The 25,091-nt window shown below is 37.1% G+C and overlaps 2 protein-coding genes across 3 annotated transcripts; one reads left to right on the top strand and one right to left on the bottom strand.

Annotated features, from left to right (window-relative positions):
• The first annotated feature begins 4,843 nt into the window (after positions 1–4,843).
• LOC147862360 (putative serine/threonine-protein kinase WNK6) lies at positions 4,844–7,605 on the top strand. The gene has a single exon (XM_087322628.1). The coding sequence runs from the start codon at positions 5,070–5,072 to the stop codon at positions 7,332–7,334; it is 2,265 nt and encodes a 754-aa protein (XP_087178754.1). The 5' UTR covers positions 4,844–5,069; the 3' UTR covers positions 7,335–7,605.
• A 7,722-nt stretch (positions 7,606–15,327) lies between these two features.
• LOC147862359 (transcription factor MYB124-like) lies at positions 15,328–21,789 on the bottom strand. 2 transcript variants are annotated; one of them, XM_087322049.1, is made up of 13 exons: positions 21,689–21,789; positions 20,916–20,981; positions 20,538–20,584; positions 20,398–20,454; positions 20,157–20,229; positions 20,015–20,070; positions 19,778–19,936; positions 18,268–18,452; positions 17,450–17,619; positions 16,920–17,062; positions 16,644–16,840; positions 16,321–16,445; positions 15,328–15,745 (listed from the first exon to the last, which is right to left on the bottom strand). In XM_087322049.1, exons 2-13 carry the CDS (start codon positions 20,967–20,969, stop codon positions 15,680–15,682), a joined length of 1,332 nt encoding a protein of 443 aa, XP_087178175.1. In that variant the 5' UTR covers positions 20,970–20,981; positions 21,689–21,789; the 3' UTR covers positions 15,328–15,679. The 2 variants fall into 2 exon arrangements, with proteins under 2 accessions (XP_087178175.1, XP_087178176.1); XM_087322050.1 differs by having other exon boundaries at positions 16,321–16,433.
• Positions 21,790–25,091: the final 3,302 nt, after the last annotated feature.

The following is a 25,091-nucleotide window of genomic DNA, read 5'->3' as shown; positions in this document are numbered from 1 at the left end:
GGTGATTGTAGGCTTGATTGAAGTTTTGGCACAAGGACAAGTTCCATCAGTTAAAGGGACAGCCATGATGTGAACTTGACTATAGCCAAAGTTTGAGAAGTTGCATGCCAAAGACAATTGTCAATGAGGCTTTCTTATATGGCTATAGGTCAACTATAATATTAAATAACAATACCTCTACCAAAGGTGATGCTTCCAAAATTATCCCTCAAATGTGCTTTCTATGATTGCCCAAGGAGAATGGCAATGCAATAATATGTATGGCTATTGTTTAGAATCTTATGAAAAATACAAAGTAAATATCATCAACAAGAGATATGAGAAGGATTGGCAAATTCATCGCCCTTTGAAAAACATTGTTATGGCATTATAGAGTGGCAATAGAGGTACAAAATGTTCCTCTTAAAATCAAAATAAAACATCACAATCACTTTACATCTTTAAGTATAGGGTGGCACCTTTGTGTTGGACATGTGTTTTCAAAACAACCTCATTTTACGAATAACATTGTTCTTAAACTTCTTTAACGTATTTTGGAAGAAGGTGAACCACATGATGAAGCTTGAAGGTGGTATGGGGATGTTCCATTTGTGTGTGTAGATCATTTTATCGAAAAACGTTTCTACATAAATAATTAGATTCAACCAACTTATATATAACTTTATAGGAATCCAGTTCTATAAACAAGTTTCACGTCGTTTAAGGAAATTTGTGGAAACTAATTAATATTGGCTACATTGAGTTAGACATATGTGTTTTCAAAAGAGTTTCATTCTACAAACAACATTGCACTTAAATTTTGTTTTGATGTATTTTGGGATGATTGGGCAATGAAGCTTGAAGGCGCGGAGAAGTACAAAAGTGCTCCATATGCGTGTAGATCATTTTCTTGAAAGAAATTTTATGTAAGTAACTATATTTGACCAATGTACATATAGCTTTAAAGGAATTTGCTTCTATAAAGAAGTTTCCTATCATTTATGGAATCTAATTTTAAACCTACCCTTATATGCAAATCATCTATTACGTCGGATTAAAATAAAAGTGTTTACAGAATGCACAATCCAACACGTTGAGCACAGCGTAAAAAAAATGCCCAAAACCGACCAAATGCCTCACATACTGTGATTGGTTGCTACAATGGTAATATGACACGAGAGATAAGATATTTCAAAAGTCAAAAGTATATTGCTCCACAAAGTCACTTCAACATAGTGAAGTAGAAGAGACCATACATATATTCCTTAATAATGTACTTACTTCCTTTGACTAGATAAACAAATAGTTTCGATGATTCTTGAATAAATCAGTGATATGCTCCTGTTCATAACTAGTATTTGTAAAAGATTGGGAGATCTTGAGCATCGTTTGAGCATATGATCTAGAATGCATGGTTGCGGTGTTCTTGATAATAAGAAAGCTTTTTTTTATAAACACCATCGTACTAGATTGACAATATGTGGTTGAGATGTTTTTGATAATAAGTAGGCTTCTTTTATAAACAAATCTATATGTAATTGTACGTCACTTTGCATTATTATTGTTAGATCTTATTGCACACAAAAAAGCTAAATATCAAACATCCATGTGCCCATAGCTATTCCGTGACACGTTCAGCTGTCAAAAATGGTACTTGGATCGCATTATTGCCATGGAAGAAAAATGAGTACAATAAATGAAGATACATAATTCTTTACGGAAATTGAACATGTTCTATGAGACATATTATGCATCTTATTTAATCATCATATACACATATTGCTTATCTTTATACTTGCAATTTGACCATGCTTTTTAGCCTACCAAGCAACTAGTTTCCAAGCATTTTACATAGTCCACAAAACACATCCCATCTTTTAAGGGAAGTCTAGTAGGGATTGTGGCCATTGTATTCAAGCTATAGATACCTCTTGTCGGACGGTGCAATGAACGTATTTTGTCAATTATCATGACTAGAGTCCCCCAAATATTTCAAATATTCCCTTGAAATAAAAAAACTCTTATGTGAAACATATTTCTCTTTCAACCACTTCAAAGGAGGTTTTGCATGTTATAACTTTTCACTTAGTCACAGACATTATACAAAGATACGGCCTACATCACCACAAATGATATTTCGGTTAATAGACCCAAGTATCTCAAATGCATCAAATTCTTGTATTGTTTCAAATACAAGGATACATTATTAAGCTATGTGAGTAAGATATTTCCTTGATCAAGAGACTCGAAACAAGCAAAATCGTTGGAGAGATCTTCTTTCTTGACTCAAGAGGCATAGTTTGTATGAGTTGTACTAGCAAGAGAAGAAAGTACATGGTTGGTGGTCACTGTAATGGTTGGGCCTAATTTAGTAACACGTTTTATAAACGAGACCAGAAAGTGGTTGCCTGTCATTGTAATAGTTGTGCCTATTTCAATATGTCGTTAGCACATAACCTAACATGGCACATGACTTTGGGAAACGAAATGTAGAATGTTGTGAAGGTTTAAACCAAGTTCTAGGGGTCAGTGGCATGTCTTAGTCACTAAACTAACAATATCATAAGATTAAAAAACAATAGGAATAATTGATGAAAAGAAGAAACTAGCCATAAACTATCAACATTGACGAGAAAAACATATGAAAATGGCTGATTACAAAAGAGGTTGTTTTTACCAAGCTCTAAACCTTCTAAAACTAGGCTTTAAAAAATAAAATCTCCCGAGAGGCAATAAACAATTTAACAAATGTGAACAGTTTCGAAAGGTGGTGCTTCAACTAACATCTTCTTAGGGAAGCAATGCTACAAGCAAGGAATCGGCCTACAGAGTGAGGCACGATGTGGCACTACATACAAGCTCATCCAATCAACAAAAGTATCTACATGATTCTCAAACAAAGCATCAAACTACAAGAAAAGTCAATAAACTTCTACCTATCAATCCTACATAAATTGAACCTAAACTCTTCCAATGGTCATGTTCCTATAAAAGTGCAAAGAAAACAAAATAAAAAACATCAAAGTTACACCAGGGGGTGGCCTTAAGTCAAACAACCTGACACCTTGAGAAACTTTGGATGTAATCTCATATGCTTGACAAATGCTCTTACACAAGCCCACCCACTATGCATTCATGTGGCAATAATGATACAATTTGTGCTCACTAAGCATGTGAAACTCATATACTTGGCTTGTCAATAGGAGTCAACAACAACTTTGTTCAAGCTTAAACTGAGCCGTTAAACCATTCTTAAACAGTTTGGCGCTTCGGCCCTTCGGTTTGGGTCAGTTTAGGCTTGAGCTTCGTAAAGTAGTTTGAGCTATGTTTGGCAAAGCTCCAACCGAACCGAACCAGATATGTCTAAACCGGTTTACAAACCAGTTACGACTAAAATGGTTTGTCCAAACCGGTTAAGCCGAAATCGAACCGTCATCGATTCCTACTTGTCAAGATGATTTCAATGATCTATTGAAGTTGAGTTTCGATGGCTCATGAAATTTGGCAAAGCTCCAACCGAACCGAACCAGATATGTCTAATTTGGTTTACAAACCAGTTACGACTAAAATGGTTTGTCCAAACCAGTTAAGCCGAATTGAACTGTCTTCGATTCCTACTTGTCAAGATGATTTCAATTATCTATTGAAGTTGAGTTTTGATGGCTCATGAAAGTGGCATTTGCCCATATTTAGATGAGGCCAACGGTGAAGGAGAAGATATAGATCCCTATCTCACTAAATACTTCTATGCTTCACTTTTGACCTATGTTTCTTCATTGCATGATGGATAAACGTATCTTTCCCTCTTTAACCAAGGAGGACTAAGTGGTCATGAAGGTGATTACTCTATCTTTCTTTTCCTACATACCACTCTCTCTCCACACTACACTCTACAATCTACGGTCTACAATCTGCCGTATCAGCAACAATATGTACATTCACGCCGTTATATCGTGTTTCAATACCACAATCAAAGACAACAAGAAGAAAAAAGAAAACATGACAGATATCGACTTTTGGGCGGGTGGTGAAGAGTACTGTGGAGGCACACAAGGCTAAGCATACACTCGCATTACATACATACATACATACATACATACATACACAATATACATACATACATAACACACATAAACACGCCTCTTTGTTATGAAATTAGTCAATAATATAACACACATACATGCATGCATGCATATATACAACCCCTAATGTTATGCATACATACATAACATAACCTACACATACATACATAACATAACCTACAATACATACATAATATACATACATAAACACACCTCTTTGTTATGCAATTAGTCAATAATATAACATACACACACCTACATATATACATATGTATACACAACCCCTAATGTTATGCATACGTACATAGCATAACCCTACACACACATACATATGCATGCATCTATACATACATAGAGTCACACTGTACACATATGTATACATATTTACATACACATATGACATATATACATACCCACCCGTTCTTTCTATGCATACATACATACATACATACATACATAACATAACATAACATAACATAACATAACATAACATAACATAACATAACATAACATAGCATACATACTCTGCCTCTTCCCCTTCTTCCTTTATCTTTTGCTCCTTTTACTGCACAAAATTACTGTTATCATCATTATCATTATGAACCTTGCCCATGTTCTTCTCTCTCTCTCTCTCTCTCTCTCTCTCTCTCTCTCTCCACATGAAATAATTCACCTTTCTTCTTCCTCCTCCTCCACCCCCCCACTATTTAGAGCTTTCTTTGCAATTAACTCAACCAAGCAACCATAGCTTTCTTTCTTTCTTCTTTCTTCTTTCCTTCATACATCTTTTGCTAAGAATCAAGCAGTCCCCCCTTCCTTCTCCCCCACCTCTCTCTCTCTCTCTCTCTCTCTCTCTCTCTCTCTCTCTCTCTCTCTCTCTCTCTCTCTCTCTCTCTCTCTCTCTCTCTCTCTCTCTCTCTCTCTCTAGCTATAGCTATATTTCATTCATATATTTGCGCAGATCTGTCTGTAGCAATAAGCACCCCCCTCACCCCCCCAATTTTCACCATGGCTTGCATAGAAAGCGTATTAGATGATGTTGAGGAGCCCCCAGAGCTTCTCCATACTAATGCCAATTGTGGTAGTATACCACATAAATCAGGTCCTTCAGAATCAGAATCAGAAGAAGAAGAAGAAGAAGAAGAAGAAGAGGAGGAGGAAGAGGAAGAGCATAAATCACCGTCGGATTATGTGGATGCAGATTATACTGCCTTAGATGATGATGATGATCAATATTGTGAAGAAGAAGAAGAAGAGGAGGAGGAGGAAGATGTTGATTGCCATGGTGATGGTGGCCATGATATGGTCATAGATGATAGGCATGTAGTGGGAGATGGAGTGGTAGAGTACGATCCTAGCGGGCGCTACGGGCGCTACGCAGAAGTGCTGGGCAAAGGGGCGATGAAGACGGTCTACCGAGCCTTCGATTTCACGGCCTGCAAAGAGGTGGCATGGAACAAGGCAATTCTCCCGCCCGCCGATGGCCCCGATGACCTAGCCCTAGCCGTCGAGACAGAGCTCCGCGCCTTGCGGTGCCTATATGGCCACAAGTCCATCCTCAAGCTCTACACTTCTTGGGTAGATGGATCTACCGGCCGGCCGAATTTCATCACCGAGCTTTGCTCCTCTACCCTCCTAGGGTTCCGGCTCCGGCACGGCCGGATCAGCCGCAAGGCCGTGAGGTCGTGGGCGCACCAGATCCTCTCGGGCCTCGTTCACATGCACTCCCAGACCCCGTCCCCGATCATCCACCGAGACCTTAAATGCGAGAACATCTTCCTCAAGCATAGCTCTAGCACCGTGCTCAAGATCGGGGATTTCGGGTCGGCCGCCTTCCTCGAGGGGGGCCCCGGTTCCGACCATCCTCATCGCATGCATGTGGCGGTCGGGACGCCCGAATTCATGGCCCCCGAGATGTTCGAAGAGGACTACGATGAGCTCGTCGACATCTACTCCTTCGGGATGTGCCTTCTCGAGCTCCTCACGGGCGAATGCCCCTATAGTGAGTGCAAGAGCTTGCCCGAGATCTACAAGAAGGTCTCGTCCGGCCAGAAGCCGGCATCCTTGTCCCGCGTGAAAGACATCCAAGCATTGTGCCTCATCCAGAGATGCTTGGTGCACGCCTCGAAGCGGCCGTCGGCGAGAGAGCTCTTGGCCGACCCCTTCTTTTCACACCCGGGGGGAAGATGGCCTACCGATTCGCCCATCATCAAGAATTCAATCTCGATGCCCAATCTCATGGACATGACCGGACGATTCCCCGGTGGTAAGTCCTCGTCTTTCCATTTCTCATCCAATGAGAACATGTCCACTCTATTCGAAACCGAAGAGTGCGAGCCGGATGATGCAATTTGTACCAAGAGCACCTCGGACATTAGGTTTGGGAAGCCCATTTGTACCAAGAGCCCATCTTTCCGCCGGAGTTATTACGTGACGGGCCGAGTCGAAGATCCATATGTTTTGCACCTCAATATACATATCCAAGAATCGAGCACATCGTGTAGCATCGATTTCCCATTCGATTTGAGGTATGACACTCCCCAGAGCGTGGCCGAAGAGATGATTCGAGACATGAATTATCCGGAATCGAATCTCAATACCATAGCCAACCTTATCAATGAAGAAGTTCTATCGTTCCAGTCTACAAAGGTGAGTTTGGGCAAGGGGTATTCCGTGTATCCAAGCCCATCGGAGACCACGCACCACGACGATTTGTTTTGTGGTCTCGATTCGATAAGCCCGAATGTCGATTTTTGTGATTGGCCCTTCTATGATAGTGATACAACGGGTGAGTCTTCGAATAGGGATGGGTCGGTGACCTCGGCTACTATGGTTGGGTGCAATGTGAAACCGTATGCCAAGCATATGAATGCACCTCAACACCAACACCGAGAATGTAGCAATGAGAATAAGTATGGTGATCGTGGTGAATGTCATGTGACCCTCCCTCAAATGGGCGGGACGAGTAAAGTGGGATCGTTTGATGCCCATTCGCCCACACCTTCTACGGCGCTTGGTTCGGGCTCTTGTAAAAGCTCGGGTTTTACATTTGATATTTCACATTCCTCCGGTAAGAGCATCGGAACCCCTAACACGTGTGAGGAAACAAGTAGTACTCATATAGATTGGTCTTCATCCGATGGGGTTGCATGGGGTTTTAGGGAGTCGGCCATTGGAATGGGGATGGGGCTCCAGGGTATCCTCTTCCGCACTCCGTCCGAGCAAGGTCACTTCCGGCGACGATTTCTAGTGGATGTGAAGGCCTTTGCATGACCATGCCGAACCCACCTTTGTTGGTGATCTAAATACTTCAAAATTTTGTATCATGGGGGACACACCCCACCTCTCTACACAAACTTACAAAAAAAGGAACCAAGATTGTCATGTATCTCTAAAATTGTATAGCTATGACACGAGAAAATCCAACACACACTGGCTTCCCAAGAGTCTATATGTTTCTTCTAAATCCATAAATTTCATTTCCTCTCCCTGCCCATTGTACACTTGATTGGATTCATATTCAAAAGAATTGGTTTTTATTCAAGATCTCGACCAACGCATTTGGGGTTTATACCTTACCATCACATCATCATGAGAACAATAGGATGCTCATGGGTATATATGACAAAACAAAGTGTATCGTGCTTTATGGTTACCATTTACAAATGAAAAGCCATGCAAAGAGCATTATGCTCAGGATGATTTTAGCATTTAGCATTATACGAGACATTCTTCGGTTAGTGTTAACAAATGGATCTAACTAAAGTGCATGTTGTTTATCAATAACACGATGGTCACTTCATGGAATTACATAAGGACACTTAGAGTTGTTTGAGGTTGGTTTGCATGGGGCATTTTTATTTTTAAAAGAGGCACAAAGAATGTTGATGAGATAGGCTTGTTTGAGATGATGGACAATTAGGATGATGCCAATATAAAGGGGGGTTCAATTGTTTCTCAATGTGAACACACCATAATGTGAGAGAATTGAGAATTATATAAGCATATACTAATGATTTGTTATTGATACATGCCTCAAAGAACATGGTGATCTTTATGACACTTCACCAGACATAAATGATAACTTCTTATCATACCAAATATCAAATAATGCAATGAAGATGCCTCATCTAACAACAATCGAAAAGTCGAACATAATGTAGGGCACGATGTACATACATATAGTAGAGAGAACGAAATATATGAAAAACAAATAGGAAGGTTACTTCGAAAGAGCACTAGCGAACAAGACAACACATTTTCAAGAAATAATGTGCAGTTGTATAGCTGGAAAAGTTGCTCACATATGAATTTTTCAATGGAAGACAACGAAGAGTTCTTATGTGTGGTGGGCATGTTTTAATGTGATGAAGAGTAACGAAATTCTCCACTTCAGCCTTCGGCGAAAAGAATAGCTTTGGATTCTAGCATTTGAAGTCGATAGCCATAAACGTTTTAGCCTTGCCTTCTACAGGGGCACTCCTACCATTTTCACATTGCAGAAAATATCTCAATGGTCAAAAGTCTGTAAAACAATTCTCAACAGGGACCACATTGTTGTACATAATCCACAAGTAAAATTGTGAAGAGTTTTTATAATGAACTTAACGTCAAACCCCTTGGTCGGAACTTTAAACATGCAATCTTAAGCATAAAGTGTAGCTCTGCAATGTCATGATACATTGGTGGTCTAGATCAAACATGCTAACCATTCAATGCCAATGCCCTTCAAAGATTAGTTTTACTATGACTAAAACCTTCATTTGAGTACAAATGAATTAATCATTTTGATGCAAACTGGTCTCACATTTGCAACTTCCAAAATTTAATTACGGAACCGAGAACTAAGAAAAAAACATACTCCATCTAAATGTCATGATCATGACACCCTCAATCCAACGTATTTAATAAAGTCTTGCCTCACCCACCTAGATTGGATATATTTATATATATGTTAGACACAAGAAAGGGAGAGTGCACCATACATGTGCATTGGTGTTGTGGTTTTTGTAAAGCAATTAAGAAATGTGAGAGTTAATCAATCACTACAATTTAGTGATCAATAATATGATGTTGTTGAACAATAACTAGAGAATAGTAGAGACCACTTCAATCGGACTTCACCAACACCCCACTTCCCACATCAATAATTACAATGTTGCATCCATCAAGTAAACACTACCAATAAAGCCATGGTCTGACCAATACATACACAACACCAACGTCAATCACATCTCATGGAAAACTATACACAAGTTTATATATATAACCAAGTCAAACATATAAAATTAATGCAACAATAATTACCATAATTCCAGTTAGCTTGGTAATGTTATTTATAACATTTTATTTAATCAATTTTGGGGTTATAACACCATATGTGCCTATCATCATCACGCACTTGTTGTTAACTAGTTCAGTTTCAACTTAACTAGTTTGGTCTTGCCCAAGCCAAACCAATTAAGCCTTAACTGGCTTATGAGTTTTCAAACCTGAACCAAACCAAAACAATCCCGAAATCGGTTAAGCCTAAGCCAATTTAGGAACCAATTACGCCCAAGACAATTTTGCAAAGCTCAAGTCGATATGAACCGAGCTCAAACCGATTAAGGAAGCTCAAACCTGAACCGAACCAAGCCGAACTACCAAACTATTAAAAACAGTTTTATGACTTGATTCCGGCTTGAGCTGAGTCGTTACTGATTGCTAGCCCATAAATGAGCTCTTTTGAGGGGTAGCCAAGGATTGCCCTAATGAAGAAAGGTCTTCTCTTTCAAGTTTGGGAGATTTTATGTCCTATTAAAGAAACATGACTCTATTCACCCTCGAATCTTGTTGTTACACAAATATTGTGTCACGTATCATTAAAGTTTCACATTTAAAAACATTATTCTTGCGCCACATTATGATAATCATCTTGCATTGCTCCTTTGCTTCTAGGGTATAATCAAAACAATTGTAGAAATATTCTTCTATTGTTTTCCAATGTAGAAATTCCATTACAATCATTTTCTATAAAACTCAAACTTTTTGTTTTTTTGGATACTTAATCAATAGTAAAACATTAAATAAGTCCTCGAACTACTAGATGAAGCCTTCGCGGAAGCTCAGTCAGAATTATGTTTAGTTCCAACAACATATAGAGACTGCGCAATATTTATGAGATCTAGAAAAAGTTGTGCTACTTTTTTACCTGATGTCATGCATACGATCTCGTTATTTGAGACAATACACGACAATGCATCCCAACAAACGTGGATGAGAACAACTAGCAATTGACATCCACATATTAAGAATATCTTCGGCTCATTGTGTGATATATTGATCGTAAGCTAGTAAACTTAAAGCAATGCATTTATTCACATACAAAATTTGAATTTCATAATGCCCACCCTTTCTGTTATTAACAAGGAGTTCAACATAGCATTCTACCTATCCCACTCTTATGACAAAATATCCCCCCATTCAAGCAAAGCTCTTTATTTATCGAGAGACTAGAACATTAGAGAAGATTGGTGCCGAACCTCAAGCAATGTATTTTTTTCACGTATAATTTTTTGCAAAATGATGCCTTTCTTCACACTTCATGTCATGCCAATTTAAGTTGTCACGTCAAAGGACTCGGAAAAACAAACCCATCAGAAATATAATATATATACGATGTTTATTCTAATCTTCTATTAATGTTAAACAACGTAGACAAATAAAGTCATAAAAAACAAACATATTTTTAAGTTGATCCAAAAAACTTAAGAAATAAAGACCACGAAGAAAGAAAGAAAAAATCATAAGCAGGGCCTGAAAAGGCACAAAGTTATGTCACCAGAATAAATAAAAGGGTGCCCTACCAAATTACCATGACTTTTTGGATATTTACTACCAGAACACTCATATGTTTCAAAAACTACCAAAATACTACTCTATTGTCCTAAATGTTGCACTATAGAAGGTGCGATTATATTTTTGCAAGAAGTCCCCCTCCATCCCTACTTAATGTGTGGCACCCAATTACGCTAAATCGATGTTTATATCAATTTCTACGGAAGCCATAGCCAATGGCTAAAAAAGTACCTTGCTTCCTTACGACATTTTCTTAGGTATAGTTTATATTAAGGGAAGTGATGCCTTACGTAAAGTCTTGGGACCATTTATCATGCCAAAAGGTGAAAGGGTTTATTACAATCAGATATCTAGAAGTCATATGATCATTTCAATTGGTGTTTCGCGGTTACTCTAATTATATGGGCTTTGGTTAGAGAATGGCTTGACTTAATTTCACCTTGGAGTTGCACACTTCCTCTCACTATCATATCACTAATGAAGAGTTTATCCCTTAAGACCCTATCTCTCTTGTTTGTTGTCGATACATGTCCTACCTTAAATGGGTTATTGATGCTTCAATGATTGGTTTAACCGTGGTGGTTAGGAATCAACCAACTTGTTTCGCAAACCCCGAGAGATTATATGGATCTAGGATATATTTGATTTTGGCATCTTAACTAGAAATTGATATGCATAAACCAATTTTTAATTTAGCACAATTTGTGGATCTAAATTGGTTGAGAGGAAATGCAATGGTATCTTGAGGGACATTGTTTAAGCATCATAGCACTCCATGAATATTCTACATGAAGGTATCCAATCATCAACGGATTAAGTGGATTTTAGATAAAAATAAATAAAATAAACTCATGTATTTTAAATGTCAAACTCTGGAAGAAAGAGAGTAAACCTCCCATTCAAAACAATTTAGAAGCTTCTTCGACGGGATGGAAAAGATTCAACTTATTCTTGTTTCATCACTTAATTATAGTTAAAGAATCACTTCTTTCAAAATCAATACCACTCTTATACATGTAAACTCGTTCAACATCTTTACCATGTATGTATGCCAATTGGAGATCATTAGAGTAGATTGACCATTTTAATGTCCTTATGCCATAAGTTATAAGACACAAGCCTCGGCTAAATTGGTTTTTGTAGATCAAACAACAATTTTCCTTTCTTATGCACATAGAGGTACTATTGGGTTAATCCACTAAGGTAGAGCTTCTAATTACATGTTTGTTTGTATCATTGCAATATTATAAATATCTTCCACTCATATTCACATTTGTGGCTCATCAAATAAAGTACTTTATTGGTTTAACATGACATTTCCTTGTTTCGTGTTTGGTTGATGCATCATGTAGTGACAACTTTTATGAAGAAGAGAGAGAGAGAGAGAGAGAGAGAGAGAGAGAGAGAGAGAGAGATTATATTATCGTCTTCGGAGGTCAAATATGACCTATGAGACCAAAAATATTACATTTCACGTGATATGTGTGAAAGTAAGTAGTGACTCTCGATGTTCAAGAACTTTACCAATGAATGTTGCAATCGAGAGTGCACATTGTGGTTGTGAGAGGAATTCATGCAAAGATTGGGCTCGGTTGAAGAGATGTGGAAAGCACAGTCGAATATGATCAAAGGCAGAGCATTGTATCAAAGTGTGATACTCAGACTCGCGAACTTGTTTAGGGCAAAGTGTGCATAGCCGACCACTCTCATCACTTGTGCCCCAACGCCCTGTTTCACATCGCAATGCATGTGAGCTAAGTCGCATGGAAGCAATGGTTCGAATGGCAGATAACGGTATGGGCTCTAACAGGTATCGATGTGTACGATTTCCCCGTTCCGCAAAGAATATGGTTTTGTAGTTAGGTGCAACATGTGTAGTATAATGTGTGAAGCGTGAGCCTCCACATTTGTCCCATGTCATGATACATTGGCATTGCAAAAAGGCCTCATTTATAGAGGAATCTAATGATGCATCATGAAGCAAGTGTCTCGCATCCCATCTACCAAACCATTTTTCTATATCTTGCATCCAACCGGAACACAAAATTTTGCTTTTATGCGTCTTTTGGATCTTTTTGCTTGCTTCCCATGCAATTCTAGGAAGTCGATGTGAGGGACTTTTTTGAACCTTAAGCATGTATTCAACAACCCTTTCCATGGCCATGATCTCAATGGGAAGCGATCCCATCTCAAGGAGGAGGAGGGTGTAGGGCGTTTGTTTCTTAACTTGTAGAAACTTTGTAAGAAAATGTTTTTGGACATTTTCAATCTCTTTCCACATAGATTTAGGGATGCTACTGCCCCATACTTCCACCCCATAGAGAAGAACCGGTGTCACCAAAGTGTCAAAAAGATATTTCTTGAGGACCCAACACTTATATCTCCAAGAGAGGTGAGAGAGGTGAGAGAGAGAGAGAGAGAGAGAGAGAGAGAGAGATCTATGGAGTAATAGAGAGGTGAGAAAATTAGGTTTCGAACCCAAAATGTAGTGCTAGTATTGTAAACGACTTACCACTAGAGAGAGAGAAAAAAATAGGTTTCAAACCCAAAATGTAGTATTAGTAGTGTAAATAACTTACCACTAGAGAGAGAGAGAATGAGGTTTCAAACCCAAAATGTAGTATCACTAAAGAGAGAGAGAGAGAGAGAGAGAGAGAGATATTTTCATGTTGATTTGGCAATTTTCACAATTATGTTGTATGGGAACTTTGTCCCCAAACGAGTTACATTTGTGTCGCTTTGTATTGCAGCACTTTAGAAGGTTGTCCTTGCCACATCGCTATCTTTGACGTAGTTTTGATAGCAAGGTTTTTTTGTATTTTCATGTTGTTTTAATATAAACATACATTTACGAAAAAAGACACAGAGAGAGAGAGAGAGAGAGAGAGAGAGAGAGAGAGAGAGAGAGAGAGCCCAGATGATAAGGTTGTCCAATGGAGACCAAGTGGTCATGGGTTCAACCCCTACATTCCACAGTGGCATCTAGTGAAATTGGGTTTCAAACCCAAGGTTGTCCAATGGAGACCAAGTGGTCATGGGTTCAACCCCTACATTCCACAGTGGCATCTAGTGAAATTGGGTTTCAAACCCAAGATCTAGTGTTAGTAGTGTAAACAACTTACCATTAAGGCAAGCTAATTACGATCAAAGAGAGAGAGAGAGAGAGAGCTCAATTAGTAAGGTTGCATTGACCAATGGAGACCAAGTGGTCATGGGTTCAACCCAGTACATTCCACAGTGGCATCTAGTGAGAGAGAGACTATACTTTACCTTTATAAACAAAAGAGCAATTGTGGATTGATTGGTGTTTATGAGGTCAAATGTCATTGTAGTTGGCATTCTAAATTGCCAGTGGTAACAAAAATCTTCATTTGGAGAATTTTGAATGGGGGTTTGCTCTTGGGATTAGCTCTAAAGTGACATGGACTAACAATGGACAATTGCTTCTTTTGCATTTTTCAAATGGAAGATAATGCTCATTGTTAAATACAATGCCCAATTGCTTGTCAAATTCAGAGTTACATACCTCAAATTTGACAAGTTTTATCAGCGTGATATTTGATGCCAAGATCGTGGGTGTTTGCACAATTCACAAAGATTGACCCAAACTCAAAGATGGAGATCGTTTTTTTATTTTTGAGGTATTGGGGATTGCGTCATAATTGGGGTATGCAAAATACTTTTGTATTTGATGGTAGGCATGGAGTCAAAGCATATATACGAAGGTGATTCTTGATGTTGAGATCTTAACTAGTTGTGGAGGGTGATTCTTGTTCTCACTTTGAATATAGGTTGTGTAAAAGTGTTCCGCTATGTTAAGAATGCTAATGTCAAGAGCATGCCTTACAAATGGAATAACATTTTTGCTAAGTTGAACATGATGTCATTTGTGGAATATTAGTTAGTCTTTTATTTTCATAATATTGGGGTATAATTGGAAGACCCTATCACATTTCCATGTTATGGTCGACATTTTATTGTGCATCATGTCTATCACATGAAAGGCTCTTGTTATGGTAGTTCTCTTGTTACAATCTCTTCTACTTTTGTCACTACAAGTTTGTTTTTGCAATTCAATGCTACAACATGTTCAATATATACATCCCCAAGGGTGACAATTGAAACCAACATAATGTTTTGTTGTTTGATATCACTCTTGTGAATGTAGATTTTTTAGTGTTATATAGATACATAATATAATAGTAAAATACTCTTCATGAAAAAAGAACAAGAGAGTAGTGTCATGCCATTTCATACACTAATGATGGTTCAATGGAAAATCCCACATTGATCATGTGACTTTCTATGTAACCTTTTGTGCATAACTCAGCACTCTTGTAGTGTAAATTAAAAAGAGATGACAGCCCTTGCACTAGATTTCTAGCTAAAGAAACCCAAAGATTTCTCAAATGTTTATTTATGACCTTTTACTTTCACTTTTGAGGATATTAAGTTTGAACATATACAATGAATGCCACAATGTTATGTCAAATATGGCCATTCTTCTTAAGTTTACAACAAAGCATTAGACCTTAGTATAACATGACATGTATAGAACAGAATGCATATACTTGTAAATTTTATGGTGGATTAGACATATATAGATTGATATTTAGCTATTTAAAAATATATTGATTGAATTGACATTTATATATGAATGTTTCTCGTTGTGACTAAAATGCATTGTTTTATACAAGGGGGAGTTTTCTCCTAAGTTGTCCTAGCAACATAGGTTGATTGCATGAGGTCAAAGTTTGAGTTTTCCAAATCATGTTTCCTCAAGCATAGAGTGAGTATTGATAACTTGGGTTTGTATCAAATGCACTCAATAAGAATTGCTTCTCCTGTAAAATGGAAGTCAAGTTTAGCAAATTTTCATTAAACAAAATAACCAAAAACAAATTTTGATGATAAGCTACAAATAGTATATATATGAACAAAATAGCCACATATAGGCATGCATCCAATGATGTGTTGGGTTAAACCATAGATTGAAATGTGTGGGGATTTCTCCATGTGCATATGCATATGAGCTTGTCCCCATGGCAAACACGAGGTATCCATGTAATAGGCATGCATCCAATTATGTATTTGGCATAGCTCCATAGCACATCAAAGCTTCATGTAACCTAGATATATGCATGTATCCAATCAATTACCCATAAAATGAGCATCAGGGAGATTTGGCCATGTCCATATTTAAAATATGTGCATGGACAAGTCATACATGGACATGGTCAAATCATCATGCATATTCTCTCACATTGCCAAATACATAATTGAATAGACTAGTGTGCTTTTTGTACTGAGATTTGTCACTATCCATAGGTACATATGTATGTGATTCATGAACATATACGTCTCTCCGGTATGTTAAAGGGGTGTGGAGGGAAACAAATGCAAGAAAGCTATAGCTTACAATGTCGGAAAACTCTGGGGTGGGTATCTCATCCATCAAAACATGAGAGTCCCATGAGATTTGTGGAATGGTACCCAAAAATGACATGATCGGATCAGTTCCATCTTCAATGACTGCATCAAACCCTGAGAAAGTGATTCATGTTTTCAAAATAGGAAAAGGGGCAAGGGATCGACTTAGTGGTTAGGACCTTAGTCTTGCAAGATATAGGTTGGGAGTTCAACCCCTTAGTTCCCACCTCATCAAATGATCAAAACTCCATTAGGAAAAAAAAGGAAAAGAATGTCTCCACCTTGAGTTTTAGTATTTACAAGCATACATACCTATCTCAAAGTCGTATTGATCAGTAGGTATTGTCTGGTCCACTTGATCACACAACATATCATTCTCTAAAGTTGCACAATCCTCATTATGATCATCCATCATTATGTTATATCTCATTGCACTATAATCCGAGCCACAGCATTCGGAATCATCCTTCTGATATAAGTCATTGTGATGCGCATTTGGTAGCATCGAACTAAAAGCAAGAAAATATATTAGAACAAACGAAATTTGAACTGGAAATTCGGATTGCCTCTACGAAATGTGAGTTTCACCTCTCACATGAACTTTGACTCGGCCTTGGGTAATTTTCCTTGCCTCGATAAAAAACATCTTTAACATTATCTGATAAACAATCTTGATCATATCTACTTTGCAAGGTCTTGCCTCCCTCTTCCATCATAAGCCTATCAAAAGACTATGTAACAAAGCAAGTCAACAATGTTAACGCCCCGATTGCACTTCTATATAATGTGGCATTTTCAACAGTAAATTTATTTTTCTCACAAGTGTATTAATCTAGGCACATGATGATCCATTTTCAATGCTTAGAAAAATGTCAAGAAAGGTGTTTCGTGAAACTCCAGACTCATACAATTTTATTAGTTGTGAAATACCTAAAGAAAATTTGTTCCATTTGTATAGAGTTGGCAAAAGGCTTCTCAAATACATGGAACATGTACATCTTAATAATTAAAGAGTGTGCAAATATATATATATATATATATATATATAAGAAAAGGAGGCGTTAATTGCACAAAACAGAATTTTCATATTTAATATTGAGCTTTGTTTGGTGATCTACCCGCCAAGTGTCATCAGTATCAATATTTCCCCATAACTTCAGTCTTGCATCACGTCTTTTGACCAGTGAATCTAAGAGGGCAGCCGTCCGGGTAAGAGCTGCAAGCCTTGGGGGCGATATGTTATCGGAAAATGAACCCGATCCTTGGTGCACTATGCTGGTGCTAATACCTTCAACACTCGCAACATAGTAAATACGTTACTCATTGTCATGTCATTTCTTACAAATCCTAACAAGAATCTAATACCAATTTCACAAAATTTCATTATTACCTGTTACAATCTGCCCTGTAGTCATAAAATTTCATACTTAAAGTTTTCTAAAACTACAACGATACCACTCTGTAGTTCTACAAAATTGTACTGCATAAGAGTGTTCTGGTGGTTTTTTTATATGCAGATGTATTCTAGTAAATATCCAAACAGTTAAAGATATTAGGCTTTTAAGGGACGGGGAAAACAAGACTCAAACCCAAAACACACACATCACATACATCCAGAGTGCAGATTTACTCCTAGTATAATATTTCCTTAGTTAATGACCAAATTGGCCTCCCGGTGGACAATAAAAAAACTATAAAATGTTATCAACTTTTGATCAATCGTTCAGAATGATCAACAAACTCTCCCACACCAAAATTTAGCAATAAAAATGAAGTTGAGAAAAAAGAAGTTTGATATCAGAAACTCGATTCAATCATGGACTGAGAAAGTCATGACCAGCACACTAAAAACACGATGGACGTAAGAATGCATTTACCAAGGTAGATAGATGTTAGGTCATTATACACATTATTAGGATAAAGAAAAAACACATACTGGGTTTGTCTTGAGGGGGAAACTGTGTCCTGATATTCGTTGAAAGCGAACCGGTTTTCTGTGTCGTATAAAGATGTGCTCGATGAGCCATTCTTTGATCTGATGGCCATGTTTTAAGTTGGCTGTTCCATTGTCTCTGCTCTTGATGAAAGCTTTGGCAAGCCATTAACTGTATATCATCTCCCCTGTAAGAAATCATAGTATCAACCACTAAAAAAACAAGTATAAATAATATAACAGATGCACACACATGTATAGGCACATCACATCATCTCTCCGATAGAAAACAGAAGTATAAAACACACACACATATATCCATGTCAATATAATCAGTCCATTCATTTGGAGTCCTTTTTATCTGGTATGCTCTCTCTCTCTCAAGCAAGTAAAAAGTTCCAAAAGACACATAAAAGCAAATTTTTGTGTTCAAGATGGATGCAAGATATGAAAAAATGGTTTGGAAGATGGGATGCAACACAAGTGCTTCACGACGCGTCAATAGGTTCCTCTATAAAGGAGGCCATTTTGCAATGCCAATGTATCATGACATTGGAAAAATATGGACACTCATGTTTCACAAATTGTGAGACATATGTTGACCCTAACTACAAAACCCATACTCTTCGCCAAATTGGGAAACCAAACAAGTTGATACATGTTAGATAGAGCCCCTCCCTTGTCCACCATCCAAACCATAGCTTCCATTGGACTTAATTCGCACTCTCTTCAATGTGAAATGGAATGTTGTGGCACATTTCTCCCTAAACAAGTTCAAGAGTCTGAGTATCACACTTTGATACAATGCTTTGTCTTTGATCACATTTTACTATGCTTTGCATAGACCTTCAACCCAGCTCTGCCCGTGCACAAATTTTACTAGTAGACTATGCACATTTCTCCCTGAACAAGTTCAAGAGTCGGAGTATCACACTTTGATACAATGCTTTGTCTTTGGTCACATTTTACTATTTGTATAGACCTTCAACCCAGCTCTACCCTTGCACAAATTTCTCTCACAATCACAGTGTGCTCTCTCAATTGTGCCATTTGTTAGCAAAGTTCTTAAACATCGAGAGTCACCTCACTTTCACATGTATTATGTGAAAATGTTAATTTGTTTTGTCTCATAAATCATATTTGACCTCTAAAGAAGACCATAAAATCTCTCTCCCTTTCTCCCTCTTTCTCTCTCATTTGATGAGTTAAAGACGACTGAAACAGGAAAAAAACATGCATTGGATAATAGTAACATATATATGCATGTCAAGTAGGATGTATCCTACTTCAATTCCATGCCTCTGGAATCTCTCCCTCTCTCTCTCTAAAAACAGAAAGAACAAGATATATGGAGGAGTTGGTAAAGCATCTTGCACAATTATCCATCAATCCATATCCAATAACAATCTGGAGTATGCTGACCAAGCTGATGTACATAGTAGCCATAAAAGCATCTATCGGAACCTTCACAACAGGTGGTAATTTAAGAAAAGCCACAAGAATCGCATCTTACCTGGTCCTTTTATTGGTTATACTGTGATTTTGCTCCAGAACTCTTGGTTTTGGTGCTAAATGCCCTTGCCCAGCACTGCTTTGGTTGAACAAATCATTTGGCTTCTTCGCTTTCTTTTTGCCAAGGGCACAAAACCGATTCTTTACGGCATTATCAGTCCTTTGCATCAAAAGTAATTATAAAATCAGCCTTGTGTAGACGTATTTGACACAAGGAATTTCAAGTTGTATTGTATACCTTCCAGGCACCACTTTAGCAATTTCGGTCCATCTGTTACCAAATTTCCGGTGTGCCTGGTATACGTTACATAACCATTAGCCAGGATAGTTTATTGTAGTATAGCATTTTACTCGGTATAAGCAAGGCATGTTAGGACAACCTGCAGTAAAATTCGATCTTCTTCAGGTGTCCATCCTCCCTTCTTGCAGTCAATGCTTAGGTAAGTGTTCCAACTATCCACAGTTCCAAAAGGGAAAACATCAAATTCCAAGAAATACATGCTAATATGATGAGTGAAATTTTTTCCAACACACAAACATACATGTATGATTATATTAATCCATATGCATGAATATATATGTGTGTGTACCAATCCATGCATGTATACAACATCACCTTACCGTCGACGACATTGACGGGTTGTCTTGTCAGAGAATTGTGATGCAATTATAGACCATCTGTAATGCATGGAGACCAAAATTAATTTCAGACAGGATTGAATATGTAGGCACTAATATGAAACCTTTTTAGAAGCACTCACTTATCTTCTCCATATCTTGCAACAGCTTGCCTCAATACATCATCTTCCTATATTATATAAGAAGTAAACGAAAGTTTTGGGTGAGATTTTGTGAATGAGAAGATAATAACAGAAACAACTATAGAAAACAAAAGAAAAGCCATGAATATGCCATATCCAGCAACAATTTAACGTGCATTTATATGTAATTTTGTAAATGGTAACAAAAGTGAGATATCAATAAGAATTATGAAGTGAATCTATTCTAGTTTAATCAAAACCTAAACCCCAAACCCTAGGCTCTAAACAAATTAATCTTTTGGATGAATCAAATACAATACTGAAATCAAATCTTCTCAAACAATGAATGAATGAGAAGTTGCAATGGCTTAACTTTACCTCCTTTGTCCAAGTAACAAAATGGCGATCGCTGGTGGACTTTTCGGGTGACATAGCACAGATAATCTACAAACGAGTTAGAAATAAAAAGGGTGGTCTCTCTTGTGTTGGAGCGATATGTCAAAAAAAAATTAGAAACCGATTTTATTTACAGAAATATATGAAGGATGCAAGGTTCAGGGAAAAATCTAGCAAAAGTTTACCTAATACCTATGCTTATCATATCATATACCAACAGATACGCATATGCATATGCATATGCGTACAGATATACATATATATACAGATACATATCAATATAGATACGCACATACATATACATTATACACAAATGCATTATGTATATACATATCCATATATATTCAAGTAGTTCAATGCTTCACAAATAATTTAACCATGATTAGTAACTACATAACACACATATATATACAGATACATATCAATATAGATACGCACATACATATACATTATATACAAATGCATTATGTATATACATGTCCATATATATTCAAGTAGTTCAATGCTTAACAAATAATTTAACCATGATTGGTAACTACATTGACTCGTCATGATTGAGTGCATCAACTATATTGAGTAAATGGATTAGATTTCTTTTTGAAACGCTAAAGACTTCATTAATCTTATACTAGAAGCTTTATCACAAACAAACAAACAAAAAATTGCTGTATTGTTAGGACAAATTGTTTGTAATGTGGGCTGAAAATGTCTATTTTGGAGCATTTGAGAGAGAGAGGGGGGGGGGGGGGGGTTACCTCTGCACATAGATTGAGCTAAATCATGTGAAGGTTTGAGCCCAAAATATGAAGCAAGTAGTTTCTACTTCAGAAATCCCCTGCTTCTTGACAATGGGGGGTTTCTTCACAACACTTAATTATAAGTTATAACAATGAAAAACAGAGGTTTTTAAAAAAAATGGTTGAAACTTGATGGAGATGGTTTCATATGTTAAGATTTTATTGTGGGACCCATGACATCGGAATTCGGGGTCTCGGGCTCGAATCTGAAGGCTATGTTTTCTTCGGCTTTCTCAAGTATTTTGTCTATGTGTGTGTGTATGATTATGTGGACATGGATAAGTGACTCCAGATGCCCCAGAGTTTTTACCCAATGAACATTGGAGGCGAGTGTAGCAGATTATGACTCGGACATATCTAGAGATTATTACGTAGAGATAGAGACTTGAGAGAGAGAGAGGAGAGGGTTGGTTCATAAGTGTCGATGTGATCCACATAAATGTATGGCATGCACAACGAATCCGTCTTCATTGATCCTATGGAAGTTTGTTTTGAATTTATATAGAACCTCGGTCTCGTGACTGTTAATGAAAATCGAGATAAATGCCAAAATTGCCCGATTGTGGTAAAGTAAAAAGAGTTGTTACCTAACTATGATTATATGTGTGTTAGGAATTCGAAAGCTTATGCTTGCGTATTCTCAAAGCTACCCAGATTTGTTTGGCCGATGTTTGATACCCTAATCACCTCAAAATTAAGATGAGGCATATAATTATACCTTACAAATCTATACATGTAACTAATGGCCCCTGATGTACATGTGCCATAAGTTGTGGGCGCAACAAGGATCGAGAAATGATAGATGTGCACCACGCTATAGTTGTTTCATAGATTAATCAATTCACATGATTTTGATGCTATTTGAACACCAATAGACCTATCTAAATCGGTAAGATTTGGTTCATAATCCATTAATGTCTGTGCCAACAGGTTAATTGTTTTCTTATTGGCCAATACCTATAAATTTCAAAAGCATTTGCATTCATTTTTTCGTAACGAGACTAATTACTCCTCCTTTGAAGTAGAATGCTTTATGATGAAATGTATATTATCAATATTTAACAAAATGTGTACATGAAAGACAGCATAACATATGCACAAGATATGTCATTTTATTGCACTTTGATGAAGTACATGCTTTACGTTATGATATTAGATCGAAAAGCTTTCATTATTTCATGAAAATCATAATATGCAAATTAATGTCTCTAACAAATCTATTAAAATCAACACCTCGTGAAGGTCATAATTTTGGTGAATAATAGAAACGTTATTTTCACGAAAATCCCTACAATCGTTGTTTGTAGAAGAAATACTTTATATGTATGCAAATTCAATATCATATCTTTCATGAGGGTGTATAGAATAATAATGTGTTTGATAACTTCATCCATAATCATCTGAAATTTGATTTTGTTTTGAATCTTATTGGAGGAATCACATGATTTCCATTAAAGGCATTTACTATATGTCTTTAACCTTGAAAACGGTAAAGAATTCATTTGAAACCAAGAGTCGATAAATAAAATTGTTACAATATGACGAGGTTCTTTTCTTATAATAAAAGTGTGCCTACAAGAGATAAAATTTGCAACATATTACAATAGCGACAAAACATCATAGCAACTTGCAATGGTAATCCGCTATGCTTGTATTAATTCAGAACTCGTCAGCAAGGGTGCGATATGAATATAGATAGAGAAATCCTTTCATGAAATTCACTATAGTGATAAAAAAAATCTAGTAAATGTTGAAAAAATCTAGTAAATACAAAATCAAAATTCATATTAAGTTGCCCTAATTTAAGATCATAAAAATAATTTCAATATTAAGCATTAATGGATATTAGAAATAATATTAGCTAAGAATTACAATGCAACAACATTGAAAAAAATATTACCATTTTTTGTCGATCTTTCAACGTGGTAACGATTATTTGTGTATTATATTACACATTTGTATGTAACATCATATCTTTATATTTCCATCTCTCTATGTTCAATTTCTGAGTGAAAAGAAAGGGAGATATGCATATGCACTGATAGATTTTGTTGTTGTCCTCGTATGTCATAAATAGTTAGAATTTGACCCATCATCCTCTAACGTCAAACATTGAGACTATTTAGATACACGTTGAGGATATTAACCCCTCACATCTTGGTGAGAGAGTTTGTGGTCGAGAAAGACAGAAGTGGGAGGGGATAGTTGAGGTCATGGTAGAGAGACTATCTAAAACAAAGCTAGTGAGAAACAATGGATTAATCGGCACATGGGTGATGTATTATCATCATCATCTATAGTCTAGTGACATGACCGTGTAAGTTTTGACTTAGATGACGATGGTAATCATGTATTATCATCCTACAGAGACCATTACCATGATTTATCATACCGATAAGTGTGTGGCAAGAACCTCGTATATTGGCATTGTCAAGTTTTCAACAATGTTGTACCTATGTTCAAATAAGAAGCAAATTCAAGCTGCACATGACAAGGGATTAATGACATGAAATAAGACTTATATCGAGTCAAAATAAAAGTTTTCATAGAAATGGGAAAGAGTTACAGATAAAAAACAAGGTTTTCGTGAGGTTATGAGAAGGGCTTTTAGAGAGATAGAAAGGGGTTATAGAAATGAACCCGACTTTTTAGAGAGTTGATCCAACATACAAAGCACCCATAAATCTGTAGTAATCATAGAGTCTTGACAAGTTGAATCTCATAACTTGCCACTTTTTAGGCACGAGCCAAAGCTATGGGTGATATAAAAAGTTACATAAGCATAATAAGTATATTTTCTCGAGGGACGGAAGAGGAATAAAAGTGTCAATAGATTGGACATTGTTAATCCACTATCAAGCAAGTGCAAGACCCAAATAACGTGAACTTTGAAGTGAGCAAATGTGTTTGAGGCATGAACATGTTTTCGTGTATGCTTAAACGATGCACACATTCATCATTATTGCCTTTTGATTCACCCAAACCCTTATATTCATCACCACAAAACACACCATCATCACACAAAACCATGACTATATACGATCATGATCCACTCTAACATCATTTCGTGATCTCTATCATTTTTCAACTCTCTCCTATGACATCGACTCTCATTTGACCTTTTTGTCATTTTCTTTGTAGTTCCATTGCTCATCATGACTACAACTATGATGGTCTGGATATTTCTTCCATGGCTCATCATGGACATAATTGCAATGATCGTGATGATCCTATTCTAACCTTCTATTGTGTTCGTGACTTTCTTTTGACATTCTATCATCTACTTCATCGTTGTGTATCTCATCATGATTGCAACCCCGTCATTTCAATCCCTTCTCTCATGGTCTCGATGTTTGTCACG

The sequence above is a fragment of the Azolla caroliniana genome, unplaced genomic scaffold, assembly GCF_043228905.1.
Source record: "Azolla caroliniana isolate FFs.n. ecotype wild unplaced genomic scaffold, voAzoCaro1.0.p SCAF_7, whole genome shotgun sequence".
Lineage (NCBI taxonomy): Eukaryota > Viridiplantae > Streptophyta > Polypodiopsida > Salviniales > Salviniaceae > Azolla > Azolla caroliniana.
Note: the sequence above shows the minus strand (reverse complement) of the source record. Positions and strands in the feature narration are given on the sequence as shown.